Source organism: Rhinopithecus bieti, unplaced genomic scaffold (assembly GCF_001698545.2).
Source record: "Rhinopithecus bieti isolate Rb0 unplaced genomic scaffold, ASM169854v2 scaffold_45617, whole genome shotgun sequence".
In the NCBI taxonomy this organism is placed as follows: Eukaryota; Metazoa; Chordata; class Mammalia; order Primates; family Cercopithecidae; genus Rhinopithecus; species Rhinopithecus bieti.
This window is the reverse complement of record NW_016819136.1, coordinates 905,057-932,526: the sequence shown is the minus strand read 5'-3', so window position 1 is coordinate 932,526 and position 27,470 is coordinate 905,057. Positions and strand designations below refer to the sequence as shown.

General features: G+C 45.9%; 1 protein-coding gene across 9 annotated transcripts in view; it reads right to left on the bottom strand.

Moving 5' to 3' along the window:
* BOC (BOC cell adhesion associated, oncogene regulated) overlaps nt 1–27,470 on the bottom strand; it is a 90,860-nt gene that overhangs the window by 15,309 nt on the left and 48,081 nt on the right. For all 9 annotated transcript variants that reach the window (XM_017858557.1, XM_017858559.1, XM_017858554.1 and 6 more), the window contains exons 3-6: nt 21,401–21,578; nt 20,470–20,748; nt 3,123–3,269; nt 624–767 (exon numbers count right to left, since the gene is read on the bottom strand). In XM_017858557.1, the coding sequence (XP_017714046.1) occupies nt 624–767; nt 3,123–3,269; nt 20,470–20,748; nt 21,401–21,497 (667 nt within the window). In that variant the 5' untranslated portion in view covers nt 21,498–21,578. The remainder of the gene's footprint in view (nt 1–623; nt 768–3,122; nt 3,270–20,469; nt 20,749–21,400; nt 21,579–27,470) is intronic.

Here is a 27,470-nt window from a genome sequence, read left to right as displayed (position 1 = left end):
ACAGTGACTCCATCTCTGGTGCCAACTCTAAGCTAACTCCGTGTAAGACGTCACTTCTCTGAATAGGCAGGGACTCCAGACAAGTGCATGGAAAGGTAGCTGCTATTTTCCTATGCATTGAGAGCATGTGGGCCTCCTGGACGCTCACCAGAGGGTGGTGCTGGGCACACCTCATCCATGCAGAGAGTGCAGGCCCAGGGACCTCACACAGGGCAGAACGGTGGCCTGGAGGCCTTCCATGTGGGCGTCTGTGCATGGCACATGCTGTGTCTGCTGCTGAGCTTGAGATGAGACCCACCATCCTGCCCCAGCACACACATACTGACCCATCCCAATCGCAAAGTAACCGTGAAGGAAACCTTCCAACAGGCAGGTGTGACAGCAGGCACAGTCACCTGCCAAAGCCAGGCCTGAGGGCTGTGTGCTGTGAGACGCTGGCCCTGAGGCTGGCCAGAGGGGAGAGAACCCCTGGCTGAGTCCCAGGTGTTCCCCCTGGCCAAAGCCAATGCACACAGAACTGTAGCTTGGATGTGGCACCTCCAGGTATCTACCTCCCTTTCTATCTTTGTGAGCCCTTCCATCAGTGACCCCCCCGTCCCCCAGCAGATGGGCCCGGGCCTTACGGCGCACACGCAGCCTGTCGCTGGAGCCAGAGGTTTTCACTTCCTGGGTCACTGGGTTGTAGGCCGCACACTTGTACATGCCCTCGTCCTCCTGGCTGGCATTCACAATCTGGAGGTTCCCCGAGGGCATGATCAGGTAGTTACCTGTGGAAAGGGCAGGGCCAGGGGAAGACGGGATGGGTTTGGGTCCAGAATGCTTCACTCTGCAGCTTCCACAAAGGAGAGGTGCATGGAGGGAGAGGAACAGGCTGGGCAGGCACTAGGACCTGATGTCCACCTGAGTCCCCACAAGACCAAGCCTAAGATGCTGTTCTCCCCATAAAACCTTGCAACAAGCGGGACAGAGTGCCAGAGAGAAAAGGTAACTAACCAACCAACTAACAGACTGGCTGACTGCCTAACTGCCACAACTTAGTGCATAGGTCTATGGAAGAGCATTTTATACTTTCAAGGGAGCTAGGGGAGGCTAGAAAGAAAGCAGGATTTTGAATCAGCCATGGTCTCATGCTCTGAGTCTGCTGGGTATTAACTGTGTAATGTAACTTGGGCAAGTTAATTAACCTCTCTGATCCAGTTTCCTCATTTGTGAAAAGGCTTAATGTATGCTGCCTCAGGGCCATTGTAAGGCTTGAGAGGTCCATGCTGCACACATGAGAGATGAGATCATCATTCCTGCAAGCCTGTAGGAAATTGATTTTGGAGCTTCCCCTCATTCTCCCTTCCCAAAATGATGAGCAAATCTTCCCATCAGTCATAGCCATCACGCGGAATCGCCTCATTATTGCATTTCTGCTACTTGGAGAGGAATATTCTGACTTCTAACCACTGTCCTCTCCATGAATGCCACTGAAATCCTTTCTTCCACATCAGGGGCCTGTTAGGCTCTGTTTGCTCCTGGTCCACGGGTGCCATGGGCTGGTGCCCCAGGGGTGTTCAGGTTCTGTAACTAGGAGACAGATTCACAGCTCCTGGACACCCCAGCAACCAGGGTGGCATCTGGCTTCCTGGCAGGTAAAGCTATGGCCGTCAGTGCCGAGCTTTGCCCTGGTGGCCCCTCCTGAGAGCTGTGCTGTTGCCAAGCCTGGTGCCTGCCTGCTGCTGGGCCACCCAGGTATGAGCTGCTTAGCAAGTGCCAGATGGAGTGGGAGAAACCCTTGGTCCTGGTGGGGCAGGCAGGCCTCTCCCAGAGGCTGCTGCCAACCTTCTGCTGGGGACAGTAGGGATTATGCTCTTCTTCCCCCAGTCTCCAGTTGGTTCTGAGTGGTTGGATTAGGGGTTTTACCCTTTTGAAAACAGTTTTCTGTATTCTCTAAGTTTTCTATAATGAACATATGTTCCTTTCATAACCAGAAAGAGTTAATAAACATATCTTAAAATCTAGAGTATATTTTTAAAGGTATACTTTTTTTTCTTCTTCTTCTTGAGACAGGGTCTCACTTTGTCACTCAGGCTAGAGTGCAGTGGCACGATCTTGGCTCACTACAACCTTAGCCTCCTGGGCTCAAGCAATTAAAAGGTATACATTTTGAGCTGTGGTGTCAGGTCAAGTAAGGTCTACTTGGCCTCGAGTACAGGGTCAGTTGTGAAAAGAGGCTGGCTTTGACTTCAGGGACAACCTCTTCCCTCTGGCATTCTGCGGACCAAGCCTTGGCTTCTCTGGACCTGCTGCTGTGTCTGTCCACAGTGGCTTGAGCATGGAGCTGTGACAGCTGAGATAACTGCATTTACTATGCAAACAGGGAGAGGGAAAAATGAAGTCCACTGCAAAGACTGCATGGGGAAGAGCTCCATCTCCTGCCAGGGAGCCCTGCGGCTCCGTGAATGGGCTTATTAGGCAGCCTTCCTGTGTGTGCCTGGAGGCACAGAGCTTCCACAGGCAGCATGCAGAACCATGTGCTGAGAGCCTGGATGGAACAGCAGCATCTCAGTAATTATCTTCTGGGGCTTGAAAGGATAAAGAAATTCCTCATGCTAAGACAGAGGACTTCCATAATGGAAGCCACCTGCTTCGGGACCCTACAGGACTACATATCAAGAAAGAAGACATGACCAAGTATGGTGGCTCAAGCCTGTAATTCCAGCCAAAGCGGGAGGATTGCTTGAGCTCAGGAGTTCTAGAGCAGCCTGGGCAACATAGCGAGACTCTGTCTCTATAACAAATAAAAATAAAGTTAGCCAAGCATGGTGGCATGTGCCTGTAGTTCTAGCTACTCAGATGGTTGAGGAAGGAGGATCTCTTGAGCCCTGGTGATGGAGGCTGCATTGAGCTCTGATTATGCCACTGCACTCCAGCTTGAGTGACCTAACAGGATCCTGTCTCTTAAAAGGAAAAAAAAAGGCAGGAGGACAGCTGGCCAGCATGAGGAAGGGCTGCTGGCATGTTGAGGGGGGTTTGTGAGGCAGCCGCAGCTGCCCTAGCTTTGTTGAGCAGCGAGCAGTTGGAGAAGGCCAGCTTCCCTTCTCGCCTCAGCCTCGACCTCTGGGTTCCTGCCCACTCACCTCTGGAGGCCTCCAGCCACTCTTGTTTGACGCTGTACCGGACCTGGGCTTTGGGGTGGCTCTCAGGCAGGTGGCAGGCAATGACTGCTGTGTTTCCCTCATCCACTTCAATCACGTGCTGCACGTCTAACTTGAAGTCCTCGAGATCTGTGAAGAGAAGGGAAGGTGCTGGCTGGAGGAGAGCAGAGCAAAAGTGTGACATTTCAGGGTGGGCTTGTGCCTTGGTGTTGTCAGTCATGACAAAGCTCACACCTAGGGGGATATCAGGGGATCCTCCAAGTTCTTCCTCCAGCCCCTTGTTGTCTACATGAGTTTGTAAGAATGTGGGGCCCTCATCACTGATGGGGTTCACTTTGTATACACAAGTTGGGGGAAGGTGCAGAGAGAATCCCATCAAGCAGTGCCTCTGGCTCAGACCATCTGTTACACTGAGATATGGGGGCAAGTTGGCTCTGCTTATCCACCCCAGAAATGGGGTGGGTCAAGGTACAAATGTCCTAGCAGAGCTGTCAGAAGGCTCAGCTAACAGAGATGGAAGGGAATAATAAAAGAGAATGCTGATGTCTTTTCTCCAAGTTGATTAAGAACAGCCTTCCCAGGTTCTCCTCAGGCATCCACGATGACAAGCGATAGGCCTGAGACTGCACTTGATTGATGGCCATGGTTGTAACCAGAAGGCTGATTCTTGCTGCTCAGAAGCCACACCCCACATCACAGAGGATCCTTTCTTGGGGCTGGGGGCAGGACTCTGGATACCCTAAGAGTTTTCTAAGGCAAAGAGGAATCTGCCAGGACAACAGGCAGCACCCCAGGGTGGCTTGATGGCAGTGAACTGCGGAGGAGCCAGGGTCCTGACATGAGGCTGTGGTCTCTGGCGGCCCCATGGCCATTTCTCCTGGCTTGCCACCATGGGATCTAAACTGGGAGAGTATGGAGATCCATCTAGAATAAGAGCAGAAGGTTTCCCAAGCAATCCAAGAGTCCAAACAACAAATCTCTCTTTGTATGAGCCAAATCACTGATGTTGCTGAGTAAAACAGGGACCACTTGCACAACAAAACTGCATGCATTCCAAGTTGGAAATCTGGTTTTCAGGATTATGGCTGAATTTAAGAGGAGAAATAAAACGAATGGAGTATAAGACAGATGGAAATATTTTACCCAGACACTCTCTTCCTAAAGGTACTCAGAAAGCCCTGGAGGCACCTTCTCTGAATGCTGGCCACATCAAATTCTGCTCAGCTCCTGGGACTGATAGCATCGGGGCTGACTACAATTTCGCTGCAAGACTGCACCTGCCTCTGCTGTTGTTTCCACTAGAGACCCAGAGAGGGCTGGAATCAGGTTTCTCACAGAAGACAAGAGATAATTACCAAAAACAAACTGGTGTCACCCTAGGAGTGCCTGGTGATGAAGGTATTCAGTGAGGTCAGGAGGCTTCCCATGTAATGTAACTTCCCAGCAGCTCTTAGTCAATTCAAGCCAACATAGGGGAGGAAAGCCCTATTGTTTCTGTGATGTCCCTTTGATTACAATATCAGACTGTGAACTCTTTGGGGCATGGAGCGAGTTTTGTTCCTGTCTGTGTCCCCTGAACCTAACCCAGGTCCTGGCCCAAGAACACACTTGGCAAGTGTTGAATGAATAAATGAATGAATGTTAATGAATGAATGAATGAATGAGTATCTTGGAAGCTCAGCCCCACAAGTTAGGTACAAGATGCCCATTATGCTGCCTAGAAACTCAAATTCATAAAGTTGGTCTACATTTTGAAGAAACGGACAAGAGCCTAGCACAACAAATGTTCTATGAACATTATATCTAAGTGTGGCCAGTAGAAGTTATTTTGCAAATAGAATGTTTCTTGAGAGGTTATGCAGGATCTGAAGAAAGAAGTGAAACAGGTCTAATAAATGTGCTGTAAGAAATACATGCTATTCAAGGAGTGATGTGGTGGAAACAGTGATAGGATGGACATTCCATTCTCCATGATGTGCTTATTTCATATTGCATACCTGTATCCAAACATCTCATGTACCTGATAAATATACACACGTACTATGTACCCACAGAAAAAAAAAAAACAACTTAAAAAAAAATCAGGGATTGGTTGTCTGATTCCCTTCTATTGCCCCATTTCACTTTCTAGGCTGAACATGCATGATGCCTGCGGGTCAAGGTGAGATCTCTCAGATTCCTTCCTATGGGTTAAGTGTAGGGCCTCCTGGGCTTTTAAATAATGATTTCAAAATTATTTAATGTTGTGTGTGTGATATCTGACCCTAACTAAATTATAAATTCCTGGTGGGAAGCCTATTAATTTTTCACTCTTCACCCCAACCCCAAGCTCTACTGCATAGTACTGAGGACACAGCAAATGCTTTCTAAATCCTTGCTAAATAAATACAGTTTGGAAGTCTGAGCTCAAGACCGGCTTGATGGGTGCGCAACCTGCCCCTGCACTTGATGGGGCTAACACTTGGTTTAATGCTCTGCTTTCACCGTCTTAAAATTCTTAATAACGCTTGAACGAGGGACCCTACATTTTCATTTTGCATTTGGTCCCACAAATTATTTAGCCCAGTCCTGGCTGAGCCTCTCAGCCAAGATAGCTAATGAGTTTCCTCTCAAAGAGGAGGAAGGTTTGGACTATGGGAAAGGAATTGCTTGAGCTCAACATGTTCTTGCTAAATATTGGTAACTTTGTTTTCTGAAAGCAATTCACTTAAAAAATGCAAAGGCCTTAATCCTCCTTCAGGCCAGTGCGCCCTGTACCTGCCAAGTCAGGAGGCTCCCCACAAAGCGAGCTGTGAGTGATTGTGAGCTTAGGGGCATCTGGAAAATTCCTCAGGCGCTGTGAAGCACTCTCCTCCATGGTCGAATAAATCCCAAACTACTCCACCAATAGGTTTTTGTTTTTTCCTCCTCCTTTTCTTCACCTCATTCCAAGGATATTTGCCTTAAGCAAAGAATATACTTAAACCTAGCAGATCATTTTCCAAGAAAGATGTAAGCAACTGAAAGGAGTTTGGCACCAGGACGCCATCTCCATCTTCATGGCCCCAGGCTCCTGCCCATTGTAATTGAGGGCTTATCCAGGCACGGAGGGAGCATGTACTCTGCCAGGCACCCACCTCAGCAACCCAGCGGTAGAAAACACTGGCCCTTTTAATCCCCTCTTGGCTCCTGCTGCACCCTCTGACAGCTGCTCAGTTGGAGACAGAAGGCTGTGCAGTGGGGGAGCATGAAGCTGGGCACTGGTCAGCCATGCGGCCAGACAGCCCCTCTGTTCTGATGCCAACATGTGCACAACAGCCTGTGCAGGCAGGACCGAGGGCACCCCAGCTGGACATCCAGCTCCCCACAAGGGGCGACTGGCAGGCGAGCCTTCCTGGCTTCAAAACAAATAAGCAGCAGTTTGGTTCTTGGCTCTGTCCGTCCTACCCCCATCCCCGCTACCCCCGTGCCTCCTAAGCTTAAGCCTTAGCTTAAAACACTCCCAATTTGGCTGCTCGAGTAAAACTTGAGTTTCACTAAGGGATCAAAGGCAGAATAATGAAGTGATGAATGATCTGAAAATCAGAGGACCCCCCTTTTCTAGTGTTTTTGGACAGGAAGGGGGCCAGGGAGGGGTGGGGAGTTCATGATCAATAAGAGCCTAATCAGCCATCAGACAGGGCAGATGCAGAGAGGAGCTCTAGCTGGCGCACATGAAGGAAACCAGCCTGTTCCCAGGCCCCTTTGTCTGCAAAGCCGGTTTCCTGGCCGAGTCCCTAGGCTGCTCAGTGTGCTTCACTGGAAATAAGGGACAGGCCCTTCAATTACAAATGGAGTTAGCAGGCCTCCGCTGCAGAAAGATGGATCAGGTTTCATGGAGAAATGGTTTGACAGGACACCTGCCCTTGCCTGTTGGCTGGTGTGTTTGAGAAATCCATTAGAGGAATGTTTTTGCAGCTTTAATCCTCTTACCTTCCCTCCCCTCACACCCTTTTTTCACATCCTCTCTTTGTGCATTTTCCAGCTACTTCATTAACTTGTCCACATTAATCAAATGCTAGTAGGCCCACTCTTGTTTCTCAGCTCCCAACAGGTCAGAAGTCTTGGTCTTTGGGGTCATCTCTGAGTTTACTGACCTTATTTACTTGTCCCAGAACTTTGTGATTTCTGAGAAAGCCCATGATATTTTGGGCTCCATATAGACCCCGGCCCAGTTCCTTCCTTCTGGGAGCTCAGTTTCCAAAGGGAAGATGTACTCTCTGATACATCACTTCTGTATGATCTCTGAACACAGAGGTTACAGGGATGTGTTCAGACACACATCATGTGATGTACTCTGTGCTTTCTCTTCACATTCAAAGGGCGCATCAGGCACAGAACCTTTTGGCTATGGGAAAAACAGCAAATTAAAGACTGTCAAAGGCACATGGATGTGGCTGCCATCAGCAGGATCACATGTGAAACTGCAAACTGGCACATTTTATCTTGAGTATCTCTTGAATTTCTTTCTCACCACCTTCTAGTATCTTTCCTTTATTAATAAAAGGTTCCACAGAGCTATGAATTAAGTTACAACACTTGGTGTATGTTCATGCATTCTCATAACACACATTGTCAAATATTAATTGTAAGCTTATCCCCCAATTTTCACGGACTTTATGTGTCCAACTACAGAATGTGTTGGGTCTCAGTTAAATGCCTCAGGTCTAAGCCATAAACCTAACAATCACTTCCAAGGGAGTTCTTCATTCAGTCTTCTCCTGCATCCTCCCTTAAGCTGCAAATCGAAGTTCGATTCTGTGTGAAGTAAGAAGAGAAGTAAGATGCACCATGGATGCTGCATGGAGTTACCAATATCCCCATATCCGTGAGCTCTGCTGAACGCTTAAAGAAATTTTGGCCTTCTACCCATGCGAGTACTTCTCACATACAGTCCTGTCCTACCCTCTGCCTGTTCCTGGGGATCACAGGGCAAGCCTACACTCCTCTACAGAGGTCTGGATGGGATCCACCAGGTCACGGGGCACCGCATGGGGCTCACGTGGCAATGCTGCCAGGATGGCTGAGCAGCCTCAGGACCACTGGCAGGTTTCTGGGCTGATGGATAATTCCATTCCCCAACTGTCACAACCTGCAAGCCTCAACTTGTCCCTGCAGCAGCTTTCTGTACCTGTGGCTAATGCTACAAAGCATAAAGGATTCTGCCCTAATGGAGCACTACTCAGTGGCATGCTGATCCTTTGGTCCTTCCCTGCACCTCAGTCCCTTTTTGAGAGACACCCAAGGTGCAGGAGAAGTAAAGTTACTAAGAGTTTTCTCTGACTGAGCCCCTGGCTCGTGGCTATCAGTGAGACTTGGCTGTAGAGTCTGAGAAGACAAAGCGTCCTTGACACTCCTCGCTATGTTGCCTCTGGCCAATATGGGGGCTCTCCTGTGTCCCAAACTGCTTCATTGGTGGACAAAGAGTCCTAACACAATTCTCGACCTCCAAGTCATTTGAGGAACCACGGCTTGGCATGACCCCGAGGTTATTCCTCTGAAATAAAATGATCTGCAAGTGAAAAGCCACGGCAGTTATCTGCTGAGGATGTGGGACAACTACAGAAGCAGAGGAAAGGCTGGAGCCTCACGGTGCTCTCATGAGGTCAGAAAGCCTGGCACCCGGTGAGTGGCTGGGGTTTACTGTCAGCTGGGCAGGCATCTCAGAAGCCATGCATTTGGGGTAGTGAAGAAGTCTTTCAGCCCTGGCACATAGACCCCTGCAGCCCACAAAGCGGGACAAAACCAGCATTTGGTAAAATACCATCCCTCCAGTCATCATCGAGTCATTCATTTAGCAAGCCAGGTGCTGCAGAATTGTCTGTTATGCCAAGCACTGCAGAAAATACAAAGAAGCAAAGACATAGCTCCTAACCACAGGGAGTTTTCAATCACACAGACAAGGCAGGACACAATAATTCACAAGCGTGGTGTTCTCCAGCGTAGTCCTCACCACCTCCACCAGCACTCCAGCCTAAGTCAACACCGTGATCTACAGAGACACTTAGAAACATGGTTGGCAGACTGAGTACTGCTCCTCCCTTTGCAGGCAGGGAGACTGGATAAATATGTTTGCTCTCTTTGGGATTTTTTTCTGCCTGTCCAATTGCACAAATAATTTTGGCTCCCAAGCTCTCTCCTGACAACCATGGAAACATGACATGAAATTTCTCAAACACACTTTCTGATGAAAGCAAGGCATGCTCTTTTGTATTTAAAGAAAACAGTTTCCATGGGGAGGAGGAAGAAGAAGAAGAAGAAGAAAAACCAAACCTTTGTAGATGCCAAACACATTAGTTGCTAAATCTTGTTTCTGTCTTTTCCTTTCAGTTGGGGTGGGATTTACACCCAGATTTGAGCAGTGAAAGAAAGCTGAGATTGGAGAACAGATGAAAGAGACTGGGGGATGAGGGCTGAAAATCAAAGTCAAGACAGGAGAGAGAAATCTGGGGGTGGCCAGGAGGGGAAAGCAGAAGGGAGGAGTGGGAGAGGAAGCAGGAGAGATACTAAAAAAACCTATTTTGCAATGTCATTAAATGATTTGCAATGAATTGGCCTAAGGCTTCAGGAATTTCTTGGCTTGAACCAATTAAAAATATTTTATTTTTAAAAAAGACATAAGAGAACAAGAAATGCGATTAATCCTCAAAGACAAGTCAAGGATGGAGCCATGTCTCCACTGGGTCTGGCAGCCAGATGAACACAGAAGATGTCTGGTCTGTAGACCATCTCATCTACCCGACTTCAGGGCTGCTCTGAGGTAGGGCTGGTTAGCAGAACTGGAGAGTTTCTTTTGGACTAGATGAAGGAATGAAATAGTTAGAAAAAAAGTATACTGAAGAAAGAGAAGGAAAAAAAGATTTACTTGCCAGCAACCCACATCACACATATTTCTCTGATCAACCAAATATAAACTATAAACTTAGCAGTGGGAAAATTAATGTGAGTCCTGGTGGTCTGGACTCATCATAGCCAGAGCTGGATCCTGGCACAGCCTTTGGAAGGGCTGGCGGCCTGTGCAGGAAGAGAGGGAGGAGAGAAAGCGGAGGCTGAGGAGCTCAGAGAGAGAATGGGGATGGCCCTTTGGTGTGGCCCTGAGGAACAGAACTCCAGGTGGGAGACACAGGGCAGTGAGGCCTGCTTTTTCTTCCCACACACCTGGGAACTGCATACTCCCATCAGCCTTGGTGGCACCAATCCCATCCACCCACTCCGAGCTGCCCCTTGAGGTATATATGAGGACAGTGGTCTCCAGCCTTTTTGGCATCAGGGACCAGTTTCATGGAAGACAATTTTTCCATGGACCAGGGGTGGGGAGACTGTGGGGGATGGTTTTGAGATAAAACTGTTCCACCTGAAATCATCAGACATTAGTTAGATTCTCCTAAGGGGCGTGTAACCGCCCCTCACATGAGCACAGTTCACAGTAGGGTTCACCCTCTAATGGTGAACCCTATTCTATTGAATGGCGAAACCTATTCTATTCTATTCTATTCTATTCTATTCTATTCTATTCTATTCTATTCTGATAGAATCCAATGCCACTGCTGATCTGACAGGAGGTGGTGTTCAGATGGTAATGCTTGCTGGTCCACCGTACACCTCCTGCTGTGCGACCTGGTTCCTAACAGGCCATGGACCAGTACTGGTCTGCTGCCTGGGGGTTGGGGACCCCTGTGTTAGGTCATGGAACCAAATTCACTGGCATCTCCCTGAGGTTCCAGAATTTCCTCCAAACATCTCAGTTTCTTTCAAATGCTGTTTTATGCTTCTGACATTCATCAATTTTTCTAAACCTTTCTTGAATCCATTTGTATCTTTAACCTCTTTGTATCCTGAGTTCCTGCTTTATCCTTTCTTATATACTTCTTGAAAACTTTTAATATATCAGAATTTGAAAAGGAAATTCAGAAATTGTTAATTTACCCTCTGTATGCCCTTTTTGGTCTTCTAGACCTCAGACATGTTTTATCTGGGAGTCTTCCTCTTTCACGATATTCACAGAAGGCCTGTGGTGTGCCAGGCCCCATAGACAGCACTGTGGTCACAGATAATAACAGTTCCTACCCTCCAGGTAGACAGACAAGAAAGGGCTTTGGAAGCAAACCCAAGGCACTAAGGAAACCGGGAAGAGAACCTACTCTAGACTTGGAAGTTGAAGGGGTCAAGAAACATTCCTAGAGAAGATACTTGAGTCTTGAAAACTGAGAAGGAATTAGTAACCCAAGGGAGGTGGGAATCTTCTGAGGACGGGGATGGAGAGCAAGATGCTGCCAGCTAAGGGACCACCATTCTAAAGCTAGGAGAAAGTACGCGATGGACAGTGGGCCTGAGGGAAAGGCTGCAAGCACCTCACTATTAATCACAATTCTCCCTATAGGAAAAGAAACGCTGCTTTTACTTCAGCAAGTTTTTTCCTTTTGTTTACATTTTTTCTCATTATGAAGTGATCATCCTTTAATTTGGATGTGAACACTACGTCTAATTAGCAGGATGGACTCACTGTTCTATAGAGCTCAAGATTATTACCAGACACCAAAATGGCTGAAAGTCTAAAACCAAGTCAAAGTAGAAATTGCTCAACTTTTCCACACACACATGAGAAATAGGGATGCTGAGGTGTGAAGCTGTTTTTAAAAAACGAGGGAACCGAGGACTCATTTGCTCTCTTGGTTTTCTTTTTTGCTTTAAAGGAACCATCTTGCACCATGCTCCTTAAAGGAGTCCAGTGATTTCAAGCCAGCAAATCAATCTTTCTCTTGGCTTCTGGTGCAAAAGGCTCCTCACACTGTGTTTTGGCTCACTGAATCAATATACTACATGCCCCTTCCCTTTTCTCTTAGCTTAGAAAATGAATCCAGGATTGTATTTAAGCATTTGTCTGTGAATGCAAAGAATGAATTGAGGACAAGGGTGGAGTGGGTTAAGAGTCCTTAAGGGTGTCCTTGGTAGAAGATGCACTATGAACTTGAGGTCTATTTGGTAAATAGTGACGTCTGATAAATATAGAATGGGATCCCTGCCTGTCTGGGACAGACATTTGCTGCCAAGATGCTCTGAGCAGAACTTACACCACGGATCTGTCTGGGTACTTGCACCCACTCTAATAGGATTAGAGTGGCCAATGCCATTTGAAGATTTCACCAGAATATCAGGGACAATTCTTGTAAGCTATGAATTTCTGCCTGCATCCAGTAGAAAACAGAAAGTATTGATGTAACTTTGTCCTAAAGCTATAGGGTATTCCTTATTCATTTCCTATTAAGATGCTCAAGTTGCTCAGCACCTTTTGAATCTCCGCCATCTTTCAGTAATTTTCTTGCCCAGCTGGCAAAGTAAAATACACATAACTTATGGTATGGAACAACTAAATTTCAAGCTCAAGCTGGCTCTCCTTTTCCAACTCCATCCCCCTGTGTGGAGCTGTCTCTTTGTCTCTCCCAGCCAAGGTAGGCTCATACTCCTCTCCAGCTGCACATCTCCTTCCCCTCCTGGGGCAGCTTAGGAAGCCACCTGTGTTTTCTTTCCCTCCAACCCTTCTTCTCACTGCCATCCCTTCATCCCAAAGCAAAAAGCTTGTACAGGATTCCCTGACGCCCAAGCCAACACACAAATGTTTTTCCAATTTGGAGCAAATGGCTCCTCCTGTTTTGTCAGGGAGTCACTGGCTAACTGAACCAGACGGGGGCGGAAGTGGGGAGTACTGGAGAAAACACTCTGAAGCTTCTATCTTAATCAGAAAGTGTTCATACCCAAAGAGAAAAGAGATGAGAAACAGTGAGAAACGGGGTGAGCGGCAAACAAGATGGAGAGAGAGAGACAATTACCTGGTGGCTAGATTAAGAATTCGATTGAGTTCACCATGGAAATATCTCACTATGGAAATAAAACTTTCTGTGGCAGTCTCGGTGCCATCCCAGAAACTGAACGGGGCCTAGGACTGAATACGCAATGTTAAGAGCTGAATTTGGTTGTTAAAGGTCTGAGAAAGGTACGTGAGGACTCAGAAATTAAAAATCAAGGTTGTCGTGTACACATTCCTCAAGGCTCACCTCCTGAGTCTTCCGCAATCCCCTGAAATGGAAATGAATCCTTGCTAGCCTCCAAGCGCCCATTAAAATCTGTTCACATCTCTGTCAGGCAACTCACTGGGCTGCCTTGCTTTATGACTAATGTGTTAACAAAGTCCACCTTCTCCATGAGACTGAGAGATATTCAATGGCCAGGACCAGATCTTACTGTGCCCTGTTAGAAATTCTAAATGTTTCCCAATTCTTAGGGCACCAACATCCAAAACATCCAAATATAGAAGTCAGCACTGGAGAATGACTGCTTTGCTGTTTTTCAAGTGGGACTCATGAACTTTGGTCTTGTCTTATTTAACAGAAGCCTTTAGAAATAGAATGCATTAAGTTGTAAGGAACTGAGGACAAAATTAAACTAAAGATGTAGATTGTTAATTGGAGTAAGAAAATATATTCTGGGAAGAAAATTACAGTGACTGTTGGAAATGAAAGACGAATTCTTTTTATTGATTGAGTTCTTGCTTGCTTGTTTCTTCTCTCATCCTCTCCACCCGTACACTTCACAGAGGAGTTGAGAAAAAAAAATCTTGAAAAAAAATCAAGATATAGGTTTTACATATATATTTAAAAATCAAGACGAGGGGAAAATTAGGAAAGGATGGTCTTAATAAGATTGCCCAAATTAAACTACAATTTTGCTCTGAGACACCTGTGGCCAAAGAGAATGCAAACAATATGCCTCTGCCAAGGTGAGAGGGCTTCATGAAGCTGTTTCTGCAACCAGTGAATGCATCTTTGGTAGGGTCTGGGGCAACAGGGTCTCTGTATCTGCATCTTCCAAAGGCGCAGCTCTGCCCAAGGCTGAAATGCAAAGCATCCTGAGGTTTGGATGGAGTTCGTGGCTCCATAAAGTTAAGGAATAGCCATTGTCCTGGCAGTGTGGAAACATCTCTGTCTAAAGGTGCCATTAATGATTCTGGGAGTTGGACTTAGGGAGAAACTAATTTCTTCACATTGCCTCCAAAGAGACATATTCCAAAAGAACTCCAGGCAGGTGGTATATTTCAGGTGGACAGTAGGGGACTGTGATGGCTAATTTCATGTGTCAACTTTGCTAGAAAATCTTTTACTTTGAGTAAAATAATTACCCTCCCTAATGAGGATAGGCCTCATTTGATCATTGAGAGTATTAATCGCAAAGACATGTTTTCCAGAGAAGAAGACAACACAGAAAACATGCCTGAGTTTCCTGCTTTTACCCTCTAGATTGCAATATCAATTCTTACCTGAATCTACAGCCTGCATGAGCTAATTCTTTAAAATAAATATTTGTATAATATATAATTATACATATACAAAATTAAATATATTACACATATGTACATATATTATATATATACATATATACATATATGTGTGTGTGTGTGTGTGTGTGTGTATTATTGGGTCTGCTTCTCTGGAGAACCCTAATACAGAGATAAAGGAAGCTAGAAATATTTTAAGAAAGAAATGTCTACAGTGGTCCTTAATGGACTATGGACTATTCTAGTTCACAGTCAGAACCTAGATGACCTTAGTGAAGTGTGTGATGGGAATTAGAGATTAGGGGAGCTGAGCAAAGAGACATAGCTTCTGTTTGTAGAATTCACCATGCTGAAGGCCAGGGTCAGTCCAGCCTGTCAGTGCAAAACAGCAGCTGTCTGTATGGGGCAACAGCTGAGTGGGCAGCAGTGAACCCACAGGAGCGTCAATGAGCAGCTCTGTGGGCTACACTGACAATGCACCGTGACACCGTGGCTGCTCTTGAAGGCAGCTGGGGGTGGGAATCTGAGTTAGAGAACACTTGTATATAAGGAACTAAGGAAGTCACAGGACATGGGTTAGTTCTCTCTTTATAAGAAGCCAGCCCTCTATTGGTTCTGGTTATGACTGGAAGCTCTGCCACCCTCTGGACTGTCTTCCTAAGAGTCACTCCCAGAATGGAGCTGGGCAGCACAGGACTGGACACAGGCTTCAGAGCCTCCAGAAAGGAGACACTCCAGAAATATCTGACAACTACACGGGCAAACAAATAAAGCCTGGGATTTCTAAAATGCTCTCAAATACTGATATCATACATTCTCCCATTTATCCTCAAAAAACCCATGAGACTGGTGATGTAATTATTGTGTTCATTTCACAGCTGTGGCAGTCTAAAGACCAAGTGATTTGCTGAAAGTCATGGAGCACTTAAGTGGCAGAGCTAAGGCTTAAACCCAGAATTTAAAACTTTTTTTTAGCTTCTTGTTTTTTCCATTATACCAGTTTGGCTCTTCATTTTATTTGTGGGTTAAATTAAATTACGGTAACAAAGGGTCCCTGGTCACTTTGGACATTTTCTCAAAGTCAGAGAGTCATGAGGATGAGTGGCGAGGGGGACTCCTTCCTTTCTTGTCAGCCACCTCACCTGCTGATCTCTGATGCCAGAGACAGCGTCATTCAGGAGTATATGCCTGGCCTTGGCGCTAGGAGGCCTTAAGGAGTGGTGACCGATCTGTTCACAATTACACCAGCTGCAACTTAAGACTTCACATTAACTTCAGGACTAAAATTCCCAAGTTTAGAATTATAGGTAGCTACCTAGTTACCACCTGTTTTATTTCTAGCTACCAGTGGGACCTAGGGATGATGGGAGAATAAAATTATGAAAAAATTTTAAAAGTTAAAAATAAAGAATTATTAATGGTTAGAAGTAAGGGATTGAGAATAGCTTTCCCATTGCCAGCTCTGATGAGTCGGTTGTGACTCCTTGCCATGCTGTGTTGAGAACAGGCCTGAGGTGGAACTCAGGGTCCAGTAAGAAGGAGTGGAGTGCTCCCCGGCAGGTGGCAGGGTCTGCTGTTGGTTCAGGAGCGGAGCTGAGCTGTGTAGAGTGGTTGGCTGTCTGCTGTGAGGCTTGTGAAAAGGGAAAGGGAAGTGAAAGGAAGGAGTTCAAAGTTAAAAGCATTTCAAAAACCAAGAATTAGACAAGATGATCTGAAGCGGGGCATTAGTAGCAAGAGAGATTTATTTTTTAAAAAAGTTTAGATTAAATAGGAAATAAAAAGCCCTTCACAGAGGAGAGCGAGATGGGCATTTCCACAGAGCATGCAGCAGCCATTACCCACATGGCCAGGACAACCTGGGGTGGAGGGAGGGAGACAGCAAAGGTGAGACTCTTCAGGTGATTCAACTTCTGACTCCATTTTACTGAAAATCAAAAGATGATGTCACCTGGTCAGGGTGAAGTACAAGGGGACCCGCCAGCTCCCAACACTGGACCAGAAAATTATTCTGCTAGAGGCCTCCTCCCCACCCCTAAATCCTCAAGCCTGGTCCTAGGCCCCATGACCTATAGCTCCCAGGGATTTCTAGAGGCTGGATGCAGGAGGCAGCATCTTGCCAAGTAGGCCAGACAGCAACTGCTTTGTGCAAAGATGAACATGAGAAAGCATGGAGAAGAGGCCAGAGGAAAAGGAAGCCTACCATGCTGAGTGTGTGTGGGTGTGCATGTGTGTGCACCGGCAAGCCGCTGCCCAGTCTTTCCTCTAAATGCAGACCGTGCCTTCGGTAATCCCATCTACCACTTGGCCTCCCTCATACATCAGCCAACCAGCAAAACACAGCCCCTATTCTGCTCAGGAATGTGCTTTCAGAAACTTAATCTACTGCTGCGTCTGGGCCAGATCCCCCAATGGCATTAACCCAAAGACAGCACCCCTTTCACTTGCCCCCACCCGCCTGCCCGCCACCTCGTCGCTGCCTCCTGCAAGCTTTGCAGTTCCACTCCACCAACTCCCTCTTTTCCATGACACAGCCCCCCATGCCTGCTCTCTCAACTTTCAGCACTTCTTCTTTCTAGTCAGGCCCAAACATTTCGCCTTCTGATTCATGTCTAAATGACAAGCCAATAGTTCTTGGCTTTCAAATAAGCCCAGCTCGGCTTCTGCACAAGCCCCTTCTTCTCCCACTGTGCCTTCTTGGGTTGCAACCAAACACTTCCCTTTGTCCTTTCTGCCAACCACAGATCCCCTCAAGCACCAGAGAAAGAAGCGGCCAGGAATATTCTTAAAATGAAGGCCAATAAATTGTCTCTCCTCACACAGATACACCTTGAAGCAGAAGGAGGGCACCAAGATAAATCTTCCACTCTCCAATTCTCCCTCTCCCAAACAATAAAAGGTTCAGCCTGGCTCCTAATTAGGCCAAATGAATGGTTATGGTCTTGAGCCTCCACAGCCTTGTGCTGCCCATTTGCAGATAAAACCTCCCTGTTGGATGAGCAGTGTCACTCTTTAAGGGCACACGCACTGCTAAAAGGCACATCTCATTTGTAATAATCAACAACTGGAAGCGCCCTAATTGCCCAGCAACAGGAAAAGGGTAGAATTCTGGTAGATGTTCTAGGACCATTAGTAATTACGATCATAAGTACTGACAGGGGCTGGGAGGGTGGATTAACTAGGAAGGGGGATGAGGGGATGTGGGAGATGGTTACATGGATGGACATACATGAAAGTGTATCAGTTGTTCACTTAAGATTAGTACACTTTGTGTACTTTACTGTATGCATTTTATTTATTTGTTTCTTTGGAGACACATCACATTTGTAAGAGGCTTGCTCACCCCAGCCTTGGCCTCCTGGGCTCAAGCAGTCCTCCCACCTCCGAGACAGCTAGCAATACAAGTGCACGCCACCATGTCTGGCTATTTCTTTTCTTTTTTTTTTAATTTTTGTTCCTAGGCTGGTCTCAAAATCCTGAACTCAAATGATCCTCCTGCTTCAGACTCCCAAAGTGCTAGGATTACAGGTGTAAGCCATATTGTAATAATTATCTCTGATCTCTATGTGCCAGGCCTTGTATGCATTTTATACTCAATAAAAAAGTAAACATGGCCATATGGCCAATGGAGAATGCTTAAGAGAGAGAAAAGAACTTGTATATTTGTTGTATCATCACAATATAAAAACATGAAGAGGGACAAAGACTGGAAGGGCATACTCCAAAATGATAGTGGTGGTTATATGAAGATAGCAGGCTTAGGAGAGATTATTTTCTATATATCCTAAACATTCTATAATGCAATTACAATGTGAAAATATGAAAGTGGAGGTGGGAAGGGTACAATGATAGGAAATGTAGTTCTGACCTCAGCCCTTCTTGACTTGATGAGATGACCTACCTCTGCACTGTCTATCTTCCTCACCCAAGCCTCAGAGCAGCCCCCGCCCAACAAGCACAGCTGGAAGTGAAGGCCTCCTCCTTCCCTGAGCACTCACAGGCTGCTTCCCAGAGGCCGCACACTCAGATTCCATGGGTGCTCCTTCTGCCACAAAGAGGAGTGGCTCCATTGTGATGGGGGGCTCCGAGATGCAGCCCAGTGTCAGCCTGGCTCCTCAGGGAGACAGCTGAGGACACACTCTGCCTTCCCTCTGAGTAAAGGGCAGGGCTGCTTGACTTTCCCAAGAAAAGAGGAATCCTGGTAGCCTCCATTCCACTGACCCATAGAGTGAAGCTCCTCCAGGGATCTGGGGACCGGAGGGCACATAGGGGCTTTCCTCCATTCCGTTACTGCTTCTCCATCCCTCCCTACCCTCCTCCTGGGACTCAAGCTTCACACACCCCAGGGAACACAGCTGCCTTGGATAGAGGGGCATTTCAAAAGTTTGCTGCCTTAGGTAAGCCCCATGATGCAGCACTGCCAACCTCCTGGAAGCACGCCATCCACAAGGGTGATGATGATGATGATGATGGCGACGTGGACGCCCAAAGCAGGGCTTTCAGGGATAAGGAGGTGCTGCTGAGTCATGAGGGAACAAGCCCTGGAAATCTTCTCAAAGTTTAAATCCAAATACCATTAAAGTCTCAACAAGTTTCCCTATTTTCTACACCTCAGGCACCAGGCAAGGGGCCAAACTAGAGGCAGTTCTTTAAGTTCCCTGGCCACAGGCTCAGCATATAAGAATGGGTATCGGGGTGCTCTCCAGCCTTCAGTGGTGTGTTGAATCCATCACGTCTCATGCGCCCATACATACAATGGGTAGAACATCATAGTATATGTGTTGTGCCTGGAACACAGCACACCAAGTGGCAGTCATATGCAATGGTAGGACGTCTATTTACTCACTTCCATCTAGCCTCATACAATGGGTCCTCGTAAGGTAGAATAAGTATAATGGCAACTAGAAACACCTGTCTTGGTAAGGCTCCTCCTTACCAGCTATGACTATGCGAAGTCACTTGGCCTTTACTTTGCTCTGTTGAATCTTTATAATACACACTCAAGTAATTTTGTAAAAACTACGCCTTTCACAAGCATAAAAGAAATAAGAGCGGCCATGAGGACAATCCATCAGTGAGTGTATGGAAATGGAATCTACCGGAATTATTCAGTTGGGAGGGACCTTAGGAGCCATTTGGCCCTTGGTTTCCACATGTTGGTCTGAGGACCTATGTTCTTTGTCACATAGTAGGAAAAAATAGCAGTCAGAGATAACACAATTTCTATATCACAAATAGAATGTCTACAGACATAATGATTTTAATAAACTACCCTATACTGAGTGTAACAACATGAATAAAAGAATGGCAAAACCGGAAAAAGAAAAGGTAGTGTGAAGTCTTCTCTTGGCATTTTCCTTGGTCCAAACTGTCACCTCATCTCTTTATTGTTTCTTTTCTCTGTATACCTTTATCCCTCTGCCACACAGTTTCCTTTTCATTATGTTCTAGTATTTATATTCCAGGCCTTTGGACTATGCTTGCCTCTCACAGAGAGACAGAGGGCCAAGTCTGGGCTGTGTGGGCTCTGTCCACACTACATATGGCCCTGCCCATGTCTCTTGGTGTCCTGTCTCTCCCTGCTCCGACTGTAACTGTGGTGAGAATGGAGGGAGGGGACTGGAAGGGGCATGAGCAGTTGGGACAGTGCACCTACAGCCACAGATGACCAAGTAGGACGGCACGGCATGGCCCTGCTCCAGGGTCCAGGGAACAGTTCTGCCATGTCAAGAGCACTGACCAATTCCCCTCTCTGTAGACACTCACTCCAGATACAGCCTCTACTTGCAGTGAGGTTTTCCAAGGGCACAAGGGTCCCCCATGACTGGGCATTACTAGGCAGCTACCGTTCTGATTTGACATTTCAGCAGTTAAGGACCATTTATGCTAAGACTAACAAGAGGCAGCATGAATGGTGGGGGCTTCAGGGTGGGAAGAGACGAGGAGGGACTGCACCATGGCAGGGAGGCAAAGGAGCAGACTCACTGGCTAGTGTCACAGTGGCTGGCACGCTGGCCACAGCCCCCGCAGGCATCCAGGCGACACACTGGTACCGTCCCACAGTGTGGTTGTTAAGGGCAGTGATGACGAGGGTCCCGTGGGTGATGAGGACACCCAGAGCATCATCCGAGCCATTCAGCTCCTTCCCATTCAGGCGCCAGGTTACATTCATCCTTGGGGGCTCCACCACGCAGCCCAGGATCACAGTGCCTCCGGGCTTCTGGACGGTGGATGCAGGCTGGACGGTGACCTGAGGGACCTCATCTGCAGGAAGAACAGGGATGCAGCAATGAACTGATGCCCCCAAGAAAACAACATCACGTTTTTAGAAGCGTTGTACCCAGGAAGTCTTCCAGAAGTGGTCACCAGAGAAGTTGGTCTTTCTGCGACTCTACTGCTCTTGTCCATTTCCCAACCTGCCTTTGTTCCCAGAGAGTAGATGTGGAGTGAGAATGTATAGCAAAGGCAAGAGCTTGGGCTTTGCGTTTGGACAGACCTGAGTCTGATCCTAGTGCCACTACTTCTGAGCCACATGACTCTAGCCTTGTGAAGTGTCAGTTTCTTATCTGTAAAAGGAAGCTAATATTGCTTATCTCACAAGGTTGTCATGAGGCTTGCAAACGATACGTGTAAATTGCCTGCCATGACATTGTACAGTAAGTGCACAACAAAAAGCAGTTATTATTACTTCTCCTCCTCCTCTGGTATAGCTTTGAAATGAGTCAAATACCAAACTATAACCAATATGATGTTGCTGGGATCATGTCTCATCTTGTATTCTTGTGTCCCTGATGGCCAATGGGAATCAAGTGTTCTTTGAAATCCAGGTAAAGAAGGCCTTTTTAAAGAGTTATTGTAGAATGTGGAATGTTTCCATTTGACTGTAAGGCCAGGGAAAGGGAAGGAAAGCACTCACTCAAGTCAGCAAAGCAGCCTGCTGTGGCTAAGAGGAGGCAAGCCAGTGTGACCTCAAGCCTTGTTCCTCTCCACGCCGTCATTGTCCCACGCAGCATGGTGTATCACAAAGGTCTGAAGCCAACGTTCCATAAGCCGCCAGAGTCACATAAAGAGATACTGCTGTCCCCGGCAACACTCTGTTGTAAGAGAGAAAGGGAGAGCAATGGCCATGATGAGGATGCCTGGGGTGCACCTGTGGCGGCCACGGGGCCTGGCTTTGTCCCTTGTTCCCTGTTGGCAACATTCAAAGTAGAGACCTGGTCATGCTGCTGGAAGACCAAAGAACACTATCATGCCATTTCTCATCTAAAAGAAGCTTCTTATAAGTTGCCTCCTTGAGCTCTTTCTCTAGCTAGAAGGTGATTTTATTGTAGTAAGAATGCTGAAGTTTTGCCCAGTGGATGGACAGCAACAAGGATGAGGGGCAGTGGATACAGAGAGGCTGAGGCCTGCAGCCATATCCATGGCACAGGACAGTGACTATCTGGCACAGATGCTAGAACAGATGAGATTATTCTTACCGTTTGCTTGCAAAAGGCCAGCTGGTCACAGCCATGTGCCCTGCCATGTGGTTAGTGCAGACTATTGTGGAACAGCAGTGCCGTGTGTGTGATGCATACTGAATGCCCTTGCAGGGAATGCTACTTAGTGAATGAATCCTAGAGTCTCAGTGACTCATGAAATATTTCCTGCTCTGATTTTCCTCACCCCAGCTCTATGCCTATATGCCTGTAAACTCCCTTTTATTCCTGCAATCACCCTAACTCTCCTCAGCTTGTCCGTAACATCTACTCCCACAGGTACAAACACAGCCCAAAGTCATAAGCCAGCCAAGATCCCTCACTTTCTCAGGGCACAGAGCCTTGTTTTCACTTCACTCACTAGCTCCTACTTCTCTCTGCTCCTGGTGCTAGAAATTTTGAACTTTTCCGTCTCTACAAAATCTGCACTCTTGATTACCCAAGTTGTATCTCCACCCAGAACAACATTGCTTTGAGGCTCAGACCACACTGCACCTCCTGCCATCTGACAACACACCTCAGCTATCAGCCACCCTCTCTGCCTAGAACAGTAACATCTCCTGTTCCAGAAGGCAGTTTTTTAATGTCTTTCTTAAGCTATGGTCCTTACATGATTTATCAAAATCACATGGGCAAGTGTATATTCTAACACACACACACACACACACACACACACACACACACACTCTTCTGTCACAGCCAAAACCAAGATTTTGCTTCTGTGCTTTTCATTGATGGGTTTATAGAACATTAACAAACAAGGACGGGGTATCAACAGACTTATTAGGCGGGGAGGCATTGAAATGAGTTTGGATAACATTGAAGGCGACATTCCAGTGATCTGCACAGTGGATCATTCACCTGTGGCAATATTAATAGTATATTTCTAGAAGTGTGACATACATTCAAAACATTAACTCTTCTAGATCAATCTACCTAACCAGAGACTCTCTCAAAGATTTACAGTCACCATTTAAAACTCTGGAGAAGTAGTTAAGCTTCTCAACTGAGAGATGTGTTGTGCTGGCCAGTCCTGGAGTTCAGGCTGCCCACAGAGACTGCTGTAAGAAACAGGAGTCACCCAACATGCCTGACACAGGGGACTGTTGCTCTGTGTTGGGAAGTGCTTGGGATTAACCTAAACCTTTCCGTTTCCCAAGACCTGTAGTCCTTTGGCTTTCCGCCTGGCTGCTGAGGGAGTGAAGAGGGCCATATCCACACTGCTCAATGAGCACCCTTTCCAACCAGATGGAGGGCCCCAGCCCCTAGCATTCTGTGGATGCTCAGAATGTTTTCCAAGAGTTCTTTCCCAATGGTTCGTATTTCCTCCATTTGCCCATGACTTCGACATCAGAGGTTTCACAAGACTTCAGGACTACTCTGGGATAGGACAAGGGGACATTTTCTAAAAGGGATTTGAAAGAACATTTTAAACAAGTTTTTCAAAAGTCATTTCCTAGCAAGTTAAGATAATTTCCCGTTGGTGTAGAGAGAGAGCTTTCGCTCTTTTTCAAACAATCCAGTAAATCAAAGGGTCATATTATTGGCAAAGTAAAATTCATGAAAGCTGCAAAGATGTGAGTACAAATGGGAGGGGCTGTGGTGGTGGAGAGCTGGGGGTGCCCGCCGCTACTCCAGGAACTCACTAAGCTCTTATACAACGTATTTCCTTTAACCTTCTCATCAACCTTGTAAGGCAAGGACTATATCCCCATTTTACAGGGGAGAAAATTGAGTCCCAGAAGTTAACTTGCCCAGGATCGCATAACAGTAGACCTGGATTGAAACCCAGTTTGGGCTGATTCCAAAACTCTGTGCTTTTAATCACAATAGTAGCCTTTTTCCCATTTTTCCCCCTATCAGGGCTCTGTACCCAGTAGGTGTTTAGCAAACAGAGTTGATGTAGAACAGTGGGGCATTTTAACAGTGATTTCTAGAGGGAAAATTTACACTGAAAAGTAAGCTTTTGGTTTCCTCTCAATTTTCCAGATACTTGCTTTACTTTTCTAATTTGTTTTTCCCCACTGAGATAAGGTATTTATATAGATCATTGCATGAGTTCCCAGTTATGGGATTTTAGGGAACTAGCTTGTTCAAGTCATGCCCCAATTTCCCCAGCCCCTTAAGGAAATTGAGAGCAAATGTTCCTTCCATGCCCCAAGGAGCGAAGGAAGGGAGGGAGGAAGAAAGGGTAGAAGGGAGGTAGGGAGACAGAAAATGAACATAAAGTAATGAAGGGCAAAAGAGGACAAGCAGACAAAGAGGAATGGGAGGGTTGTTTCTTATCTGAGTACTGTGTGGCTACAAAGGTGTTTGGGTTGTAAAAGCAACAAAGATTTTACTGAGGAAATTCAGCCCAGACCCCCTCCTGCTTAACGAGGAGCAGCCAAACAATTCCTGTTACTTCTGCACCTCCCTAATTTATAAGGTTAAAAATGGAAACAGATCCTGTTGCTGCTGCCAGCCACCATCCTGCTTTCAAAAACAACAAGGAGAAAAGAATTGAGAGTGCCAGGGAGTGAGAAGGTGCAGGTATCCAGAGAGGGAGAATGGAGTTAACCCATTAATCCCCACAACAGAGTTGTAAGAAGTACCATTTTAAGGACCCCAAAACAGGATGCGTGGGGTCTCATTCATGTAAAAGCAGAACTATGACCAAAAAATATGACTATGTTTGGGGAAGGGTGGGGGCTTGGTCACTGGAAGTATGATGTATTTTATTTAGTATCTGGGAAAAGTGAGTTACTTTTTGAACCAAGTTACCTAGTGAGTTAGGTTTAGAAAGATAATTCTAGAAGTTTCAGTTATCTGAGAACTTTATTTTAATGTTCAGGGAAAAAAGGCAAGTAAGGCTTAAGCTAGAGAACCTAATTGCAGTATAACGTTGTCCCATTATGAAATGAACAAAGTACAATTTCAAAGTTGGGTGAAGGCAACAGTAAGGCCTATTATTTTTCTTGGCAATGCAAAATATATCTAGATCCCTTCTTATTTTCCTTAGGCATTTTCTGAGAAAAGGGAAGAAATCAAGAAAAAAATATCAAAATCATTTGATTCCTCATTGAGGCCTAGGTACTTGACAGTTTAAAGGGTTATTTGGACACACAAGAAAAGAAAGAAAATGGGTCTGAGACATTTAACTGCTGACATACATGTTCTCCACTGAAATAATCTCTTTCAAACAGATGTTTTTGAAACTTTCCAAACACAACAACAACAAAACACACTCTGGGGTTAAGACCAATCCTGAGAAACTGTAGCCTCAGAGTATTTATTTTTTGAGAAAATTACAAACAACTGAGAGTCGATCATCATCAGGAGGAGGCCAGCTCCACTTCCTCCCAAGAGGGCTGGCTGACTAACTGGACCAAGAGTGAGACAACACCACATAAAAAGCCGCCAGCTCATCCCCCGGACACCCATGCCAAGGCACGGCAGCTGTCTCAGAAAGGGAAGCTTCTATGATCTAAAACACAAAACATGCCCTTTGCATGTCCTAAGACCGATAACAAAGGTGAGCTGAATAGGAGAGAGTGTGATGTAGCAGATAGCACAAAGAGACTTTCTTAAAAACATTCTTCTAGTGGCAAGAATACGATCTGACAAAGTCTTTTGTTCCATTGGTTGAGAAGGACTAGCTACATGAAAAAGAAAAAAATCCTGCTCCAAGTTACTTTTCTTTTTGCATGCTCCCAATTTTGTAGAGTAAGAATCACCTTTCCCAATTGTCTTTCTTTCTTTTTTTTTTTTTTTTTTTTTTTTGAGAGGCGAGTCTCGCTCTGGTCCGCCCGGACTGGAGTGCAGTGGCCGGATCTCAGCTCACCAAGCTCCGCCTCCCGGGTTTACGCCATTCTCGGCCCGCTGCTCAGCCTCCGGAGTACTGGGACTACAGGTGCCCCGCCACCCGCCGGGCTAGTTTTTTGTATTTTTAATAGAGACCGGGGTTTTCACCGTGTTAGCCAGGTGGTCTCGAATCGGTCCTGACCTCGGTGATCCGCCCGTCTCCGGCTCCCAAAGTGCTGGGATTACAGGCTTGAGCCACCGCGCCCGGCCTCCCAATTGTCTTAAAAGAGAAAGCTTTGCTCCTAGAAGGTGATGCCAAGTGTCTGGGGTGCAAGTGTTGGCAGCCCCCTATCTCAAGAAAGAGGGTAGTACCCCTGCACAGAAGAGAGGCATTGAGGCAAATATTGGGGAAATAAATGAATTTAGTTTTCAGAGGGCTGAATATGTGAGTTTAGATAGACTTAGGAGAAGGAATTAAGAAAGGTTTACTGAGGAGGCTGAGGTAGGAGTATCACTTGAGTCCAGGAGTTTGCGGTTGCAGTGAGCTATGACAGGCATTGCACTGCATTACAGCCTGGGCAACAGAGCAAGACTCTATCTTTAAAAAAAAGAAAGAAAGCTTATCAAAACATCAGGTTGTATACCTTTAAATATATACAAAAAACAAAGGTCATTTTTACTTAAAAGTTGTACTTGACACACAGACCTAATTAAAAAAAAATTTTTGTCTTTTTATTCGGAGGGACTTGAGAGAAAATAAAAAAATATCCTAGAGTAACACCTAATGTGTTACTCTAATGTTGTCAAGGCTGAATGAGTCTAAGTGATTTGTAGAAGGTCTCCCAGCTAATTCAGAAAGGAGACTTAGGGCTACAAGTCAGGTCTTCTCACTCCTAGTCCAGTGCTCCTTTTACTATCTTAACACTACCTCCTAGCAAATTGTTTCTGGAGCCACATTAACCAACTGGCTAGAAACGGTTTCAAAGCCAATTTTAGAATGTTTCTGAATTTACTTCCTTATACATAAGAATAATGTTACCTGGATCATTGTCTATAACAGTAACTTTGTGTGATCATTTTTATCCTTTCATCATCCACATTCTAATCTATAAACATCTCCTACTGTTCATTGCACAAGCCCCTTCCGTAGAATTTTCTGCAGTGATGGAAATGTTCTATATTTGTGCTGTCTAAAGCACTAGATAACTACTAGCCACTCAGGGCTATTAAATTCTCAAAATGTGGCTAATGTGACGAAGACACTGAAGTTTTAATTCTCTTTAAATTTAATTTAAATAGCCATATAGAGCTAGTGGTTGCCCCATTAGACAGCACAGTTCCAGACTAATATCTAGAACATTTACCCAGAACACTCTGATGTCAAATAGGAGAGAAAAAAACAATGGTTTTATGTTTTTAAGTATGAGTCACGCTCTAGCCAGCCTCTAACTATATTTTACCTTATTCCTCATCCAAATTTTGTGAATGAGTCTTCTATGAACAAACGATGTGTGCCTTGACTTTTAATTATTAATATTATTGGGAAGAAAAAATATTGCTATACTCTACCACATACAACACAATATGCAAGGTACTCTGAGTACTAGAAAATGGATTTAGTCCTTAGGAGCTTAAAGCAATATTTGGGACATAAATCCACTAGCACCCAGCAAATATCCACAAGCTCCTCTTCATTTCCTAGCCTCCTCTGCAGTGAGCTTAGGG